This window comes from Glycine soja, chromosome 16 (genome assembly GCF_004193775.1).
Source record: "Glycine soja cultivar W05 chromosome 16, ASM419377v2, whole genome shotgun sequence".
NCBI lineage: Eukaryota > Viridiplantae > Streptophyta > Magnoliopsida > Fabales > Fabaceae > Glycine > Glycine soja.
Window position 1 is genome coordinate 9225706 of NC_041017.1, and position 8015 is coordinate 9233720.

General features: G+C 47.3%; 1 protein-coding gene across 1 annotated transcript; it reads right to left on the reverse strand.

The window, feature by feature from the left end:
- Nucleotides 1-4746: 4746 nt before the first annotated feature.
- LOC114389749 lies at nucleotides 4747-6183 on the reverse strand. Its single transcript, XM_028350493.1, has one exon. It carries the CDS (start codon nucleotides 6181-6183, stop codon nucleotides 4747-4749), a length of 1437 nt encoding a protein of 478 aa, XP_028206294.1.
- Between the last annotated feature and the right edge of the window lie 1832 nt (nucleotides 6184-8015).

Sequence of the window (8015 nt, forward strand, 5' to 3'; positions counted from 1 at the left end):
CGATCATTTCAGAATACATCTTAGGCCTAAGGCCATTGCCTATAACCCTTCAACTCAACAAAAACAAACAAATATTCAAAGATAACTTGCTCATATTTTTTACCAAATACATGTAACTTGGAGCACCAAAAAAGCATCAATGGAAAGCTAGAGAGCCCAAGAATGGGGTACTTACTTGTTGGGGATGAATAATAATGCAAAATGTAATAAAAAATGAGGAGAAATGGTGACCTAAGGCTGGAAATCCAAGGAATCCCGTGAGCCTACGTTTTTTGAATGAGGGGAGGAAGTTTTGGGTGAAAAACTCACCCCTTCCCTCTTTTTTTAACCTTTCTCGAGCAGGGGGTGCTCGCCCAGGCGAGCTAACCCACCCCCCCCCCCCCTGTTTTTTTTGCAAGATTCCTTGCAAAAAAAATTGTGTTCCCTATGGGTTGGTGAGCTCTGGGGAAAAGAAAACAAATATGTAGCAATTCTCCTAAATACCCCAAGTGTTTAGGCATAGTATCGCTTGACGACATTGGGGTTTACGGGTGAAGGCAATTCCTCGTCATCCATGTTGGTGAGCACAAGGGCTCCTCCGGAGAAGGCTTTCTTTATGATGAAAGGCCCTTCATAGTTTGGGGCCCACTTTCCCCTATTGTCTCTTAGGGCTTGGGAGACTTTCTTCAGCACCAGGTCCACTTCGCTGAATTTGCGCGGGTATACCTTCTTGTTGGCTCATAGCGGCCAGACGCTTGTCTTCTATGAGATTGAGCTGATCGAAACGCGCTTGGGCCCACTCCGATTTTTTTAATCTAGACTCCGCCAAGATTCTCAATGAAGGGACTTCCACCTCAAATGGTAGCACGACCTCCATTCCATAAACCAACAAAAACAGTGTTGCCCCAGTTGACGTTCGCACCGAGGTTCGGTAGCCATGCAGCGCAAAATGGAGCACTTCATGCCAATCTTTGTATGACACGGTCATTTTCTAAATGACCTTCTTGATATTTTTGTTGGCTGCCTCTACCGCTCCATTCATCTTGGGTCTGTAAGGCGTGGAATTGTGGTGTTAGATCTTGAATTCCTCGCGCATTTCCTCCATCATTTTGTTATTCAAATTGGTGTCGTTGTCTGTGATAATCTTCCTTAGGAACCCATATCGGCAGATTAGCTCCCTTTTGATGAACCTGACCACTACACTCCTCGTGACACTAGCATATGAGGCAACTTTGACCCACTTGGTAAAGAAGTCGATCACAACCAAGATGAAGTGATGTCCATTTGCAGCTTTGGGCTCAATGGCCCTGATCACATTTATCCCCCACATGGAGAAGGACCATGGCGCTGCCAATACGTTCAATGGCAGGGGCGAAGCATTGACATTGTCTGCAAATGTCTGACATTTGTGACACTTCCTTACATGGAGGCAACAATTGTTCTCCATGGTGAGCCAATAATAGCCCGCCCTCAGGATCTTCCTAGCCATGGCATGCCTGCTAGCATGCATCCCGAAGGAACCCTCGTGGACCTCCACCAGCATGCCTTCATCTTCCTTAGCATCCACGCATCGGAGTAAAACCATGTCATGGTTTCTCTTGTATAGTATACTTCCGCTTAAGAAGAAACCGGCCGCCAATCTCCTTAACGTTCTCGTCATTGTTGGAAACCTCCGGTGGGTATTCCTTGCATTCGACGTATCGCTTGATGTCGAAATACCAAGGCTTGTCGTCCTGCTCCTCTTCTATCAAACAGTAATGTGCAGGCTTGCCGCGACATCTAAACTTAATGTACGGCAAGTCTCTGTGCGATGTCAGCTGGAACATGTATGCTAAAGTGGAAAGTGCATCGGCCATTTGATTTTCCTCTCGGGGGACATGGTGGAAAGAGACCTCATCAAAGAACTCAACCAACTTCTTGATATAAGCCTGGTAGGGTACCAACTTATGGTCCCTAGTTTCCCACTCTCCTCTCAACTAGTGAATAACCAGTGTCGAGTCTCCGTACACCTTGAGCAACTTGACGTTGAAGTCAATTGTTGCCTGGATACCAAGGGCGCACGCTTCGTATCCAGCCATGTTGTTGGTACAGTCGAAACCAATTCTGGCCGTGAAAGGTATGCATTGATTGTTCGGAGAGACCAACACCGCCCCAACGCCATTTGTCCTTGTCCTTGTCTAGCTTTTCTTCAAATAAGGTCATGATGTCTTCATCTGGGAACTCGGGATGCATGGGCTGATAATCATTGAGAGGTTGCTCAGCCAAATAGTTCGTCAAGGCACTTCCCTTTATCGCCTTTTGGGTGACGTAGACTATGTAGAATTCGGATAGTAAAACCTACCACCGAGCGATCTGCCCTGTGAGAGCGGGCTTCTCGAAGATGTACTTGACTGGGTCCATCTTGGATACCAACTAGGTGATATGGCTCAGCATGTACTATCTTAAATAGTGGGACGCCCACACCAAGGCGCAGCATGTCCTTTCCAGCAAGGAGTAGTTCATCTCACAGGCCGTGAACTTCTTACTTAAGTAGTAGACGACCCGCTCTCTTTTTTCAGACTCGTCATGCTGCCCCAGCATGCACCCCATCGACTCATCCAAAACTGTCATGTACAGGATGAGAGGTCTCCCGGGCACCGGGGGCATAAGTACTGGAGGGTTCATAAGGCGCTGTTTGATCCTTCCAAATGCCTCTTGGCAGTCATAGTTCCAGTGATATGAAGAGCGGTTTTTGCGTAAGAGCTTGAAGAGCGACTCACAGGTAGCTGTGAGCTGCGATATGAACCTTGCAATGTAGTTCAAACGCCCCAGGAAACCTCAGACTTGCTTCTCGGTACGGGGCTCTGGCATCTCGAGGATGGCTTTTACCTTTTCGGTGTCAACCTCTATTCCTTTCTGACTTACGACGAAGCCCAACAGTTTCCCCGACTTGACCCCGAAGGTGCACTTAGCGAGGTTTATCCTCAATTGATACTTCCTGAGACTCTCGAACAACCTCTGCAAGTTGACAAGGTGTTCTTCCTCAGTTTTAGACTTGGCGATCATGTCATTCACATAGACTTCGATTTCTCTGTGCATCATGTCATGGAACAAAGCCACCATAGCCCGTTGATAGGTTGCCCCGACGTTCTTGAGCCCAAAGGACATCACCTTATAGCAAAACGTCCCCCACAGGGTGATGAACATGATCTTATCCATGTTCTCTTGTGCCATCTTTATTTGATTGTAACCCAAGAACCCATCCATGAAGGAAAACAAAGCGAAATTAATTGTGTTGTCCACAAGGACATCGATGTGTGGCAGAGGGAAATTGTCCTTGGGACTAGCTCGGTTTAGGTCCCGATAGTCGACACACATTCGTACCTTCCCATCTTTCTTAGGGACTGGCACAATGTTGGCCACCCACTCAGGGTATCGAGCCACTGCCAAGAAGCCGACATCGAACTGCTTTTTTACTTCCTCTTTGATCTTCAACGACATTTCGGGTCTCGTTCTCCTTAGCTTTTGTTTCACCGGGGAACAACCAGAGTTCAAAGGCAACCTATGCTGCACAATGTCGTGGCTTAAACCAGGAATGTCTTGGTATGACCAAGCGAAGACGTCTTAGTAGTCCCGTAGTAGAGCCACTAATTCTTCACGGATAGGTGTAGTCATACCCGTTCCCACCTTTACTTCCTTCCTTTCATTGTCAGCATCCAAGTCTACGAGCTATGTCTCTTCTTGGTGCGGTTTCATCTCTCGGTTTTCCTGAGCAATTATCCTCTCTAGCTCTAGGGGAAGCTCTATATCTTCGTCTTCTTCATCCTCCATTTGGCTCGTTTCTTGCTCAAAATCAATGGCCGGGTCCCCGGTATTAGTACCTTCATGGGACTCGTCGTCGAATCTTCATCGTTCAAACACAACAAATAAACATGCAAATGAATGAGAATGGTTGGAGGCATAAGAACAGATGAAGAAAAGTCTTTATATTATAATCTTCAAGAACAAAAGACATAATGCATTAACAAAAGGAAACCCTAAAGCCTAGGCCCAACCATAGGGTTTAAAGCTAAAAATTTAAATGTGCTTGCCATATAAACTTCAGGTCGTTCCTCCACCCGCCAGTTCCCTAGCTAGAAACCGGGAGGGCATGGTTGCACCAAGTTTGACCGCCTCGGGGAGTCTTCGCCGCCTATCGCGGCGACTTACCCTTCGTGCCTTAAACCCACACTCACGAAGCTTTTACTGATGTGGCATGATAGGACCTCTTTGGCTTATGGTCTTGGCCACAGGCCTTGGCCTTTGTTCCTCATTTCTGAGATGTTTTTCCTTACGTCAGCCTGTGTAGGCTTATAGCCTAACCCAAATTTCCCGTGATTTCCTTTTACGTCTACTAGGCCGGCCATACCGTCATTATTCTTGCCCAAACCCATTCTGGGCTCATAGCCGTGCCCCAACATCACTCGGGCCACCATCATTGCCGCGTTAGACATGCGGGGCTGCCATGGAGGGATTCTATGGAGGCGTTGCTTACCACCTCAAAGGATTGGAAAGTCATTTCCAAAGACTCTTTTGCAGCTTCCACATACGGCGTAGAGGAAGAACAACTCACCAGAACATCCTCTTCGCCCGATACAATGACCAAATGCCCTTCCACCATAAATTTCAACTTTTGGTGGAATGTGGAGGGGATGACTCCCCCTGAGTGGATCCATGGACGCCCCAGCAAGCAGCTATAGGTCGGGTTGATGTCCATCACTTGGAAAGTAACTCGACAAGTATGAGGCCCTATTTGTACTGGGAGGTCGTCTCACCCCTTACCTCTCGGCGGCTACCATCGAAGGCCCAGACCACCATGGAACTCGGCCTCATGTGGGTGGCGTTGAACGGAAACTTCTCCAACGTGCTCTTGGGCATCACATTCATGCTTGAGCAGTTTTCGATGAGTACCTTAGCCATAATGTGTTCCATGCATTTGACCGACATATGCAGAGCCCTATTATGCCCTTTCCTCTCGGTGGGAATTTCCTCCTTGGTGAAGGTGAGGTAGTTGTTGGTCGTGATGTTATTGATGATCCCCTCAAAGCCTTCCATGGAGATGTCTTGGGCTACGTAAGCTTCATTCAAAACCTTCACCAATAATGCTCGATGAGGCTCAGAGCTCATAAGCAACTCCAGAAGGGAGACCCTAGCCAGGGTCTTGTTGAGTTGTTCAATGATCTTGAATTTGCTTTGTTGGATAATGCGAAGGAACTCGCTGGCCTCCTCCAACAATACCTCTTTCTTGTTGAGGCCCTCTTTTCCCTCAACGAACCTCCCTGTCGGAACATCCCTGTCCGGTGTGGGGATCACTTTGATGTTTTGTCCTTTGATCACCTTCGCTTTCCCTATACAGTTCATGGGTTGCACTGGCAGGTCGGGGGGTGCGAACACGCAACCGCTGCGGGTTATGCCGCTTAAGCCGGTGATGTTGGTTACTTTGGCCGATAGTGAGCCGATGCCGGTAGTTTCCTCCTTCCTGTCACCTGGAGGGGCGTACCTCCATAGGACTGTGCGGCTATTTTTGTAAGGGAAAGGAAAAGGTCTAATGCCCGATACCGCCGAGGGGCCTTGGGGCCTTTGGGGAGCAGTGCCCCTGGTAAAGTGTATCACCAAGGGTTTAGGTTTCCTATGACTTTCCTTATCTGCTGACTGCATGCAGATATGTTGTTCCCTTTCCTCCTCGTTGCTGACTTCAAGCCGGCCTTGATCTATCATTTGTTGTAATAAATCCCCTACCGCTGAACATGTTTCCATATCATGCGGCATGCATGGATGCATTAAAAAGGAATCCTTCTTAAGCCCACCGCGAGGGATTACGCCCGCATCTTGTAAGGCTTCATAGATAAACCTTCTAGGGGTCATCACATCATTCAAATGTTTGGGCCTATGTGACCTACACATCTCAATGGCATTAACTGCCGCCTTTCCTTGATTGGCGAGTGGGTTTGTTTTTATATTGGGTCCGTCCTCTTGGAATGTTAACCATCTAGCCTTTATTAAACTTTGGACCTTGTGTTTCAAAGCCATGCACTGTTCGACTGAGTGCCCCGGGGTTCCCCCATGGTATGCACAGGTCGCACTGGGGTTATACCATTTTGGGAAAGGGGACTGGTAGATCTTCACTGGAGTCACTACTACCAATTGGTTGGCAATGAGAGACGGCAAGAGGTCCCCATACGTCATTAGGATCGAGGTGAATTCTAGAGCCTTCCTCGATGGAGGATTCCTTGCTGTGTCGGAGCCTATCCCAAGGTGGGCATTTCCGGCCTGGCGAGGCTGAGCTGGAGCCGAAGCCTGTGGAGGCCCCCTCTATGTTGATGCGGGCGCCCTTGGTTGGGCGGGCGCTGTGTTGGAAGAGCCTCCTGATGCAATCCTACCCCGCAAGGACATTGGATAGAAAACTCCAAGTATATTGGGCCAGAGATGCAAGAGAAGGCCCTAGGGTTCTTATGAGCCTTAGGGTAGATTTCGGGCCCATGGGCTAAGTACGAGCCCACTTATCTTTGTAAATATTAGATTAAGGTTTCATTATTTTTGGGCCTTGTATTTAGGACTCCATAATGTAGGTAGGGTACCTTAGAAATATAGGATTTTTCAGCCCTTGTATTTTAGGGCACCTAGACTAGTTTTTGTATTAGGGGTAGTTTTGTAATTTCACATGCACTAAGTGGATATTTGATGTGTGTGGTTGGAAATAAATTTAATTGAATTGGTAGAATCCCAATCCAATTAAATTTTAGAGGGGGAGGTGAGCATTTGCTTACTACACCCCATTGCCACATCATATAGTCACACTTTGTGCATGTCCTTCATGCTTTTCATGCCTCATGACACCTAAGCACACTTAGTGGAGAATCTTGGAATTGATCTTGGATTAGTGGGCTGAACCATAACTAAAATTCACTAATCATAATTAGTGAAATCTTGGCTCCAAAGTTTGGCTCCACAAATTCAATTTCAAATTCAAGTGAAATTTGAATTTCCCTCCAATTTGAATTTGCATTTTTTTCAACATTGATCATTTGAATATTAAACTTCATATTTCAAAGCTCATTTAGAGCACAAAATTTCGTGCTCTTCTCTTCCTCTCCCTTCATTCATCTCCTTCTTCCTCCAAGCTCTTATCCATGGCCTCCTATGGTGGTGAGCTTCTTCTAGACTCATCTTCTCCTTGAAGTGGCATCTCCTCTCTCTCTTCCTTCTCCATTCCGCTGCCATTCATCTTCCAAGAAGCAAAGGAATCCATTGATGAAGAAGATCCTAGGCCTACAAGCTCCAATGGAGCTTACATCACCTCCGACGTAGGCCGAAAAGCTCGGGTGATGTTATGCATATTGGTAGGTACTGTGGGAGGTTTGCTGTGGCTTGGGCCACGTGGGCATTGAAGTGGCGGCGTGGGCATCTCCCTCCTTCTTCTTTGCTCCAGCTACTCTAGTCCTCCTATTGCTCGTACCGGCGGGGGAGACGTAATCAAATTTCCCCCTCTTCAAACCCACTTTGATCCTTTTCTCCAGCGAATACCAAGTCCGCGAAGCTGGAGGGCATGTAACCCACTAACTTCTCATAGTAGAACACGGTAGGGTATCCACTATCATTGTAATCATTTCCCTCTCGACCATGGGAGGGGCCACTTGTGCTGCTAGATCTCTCCAACGTTGAGCATACTCTTTGAAAGACTCATGCTCTCGCTTACTCATGTTATGCAGCTGGGTTCGGTTGGGAGCCATATCGGTGTTGTACTGATATTACCTAATGAAGGCAGTAATCAGATCCTTCCAAGTGTGGATGCGGGAAGCTTCTAGGTTAGTGTACCAGATGACTGCTGCCCCAGCCAAACTATCTTGAAAGAAGTGCATTAATAACTTCTCGTCCCTGGAATATGCACCAATCTTCCGACAGTACATTTTTAAGTGATTTTTAGGACAAGTCGTCCCTTTGTACCTATCGAAATTAGGTACTTTGGACTTCGGGGGAATGATGATGTCCGGCACCAGGCACAAATCGGTCATGTCCGC

What these genes read in the sequence shown, in the direction of transcription:
- LOC114389749 (XM_028350493.1), bottom strand. Translation starts at nt 6,183, where the DNA reads ATGACGTATGGGGACCTCTTGCCGTCTCTCATTGCCAACCAATTGGTA.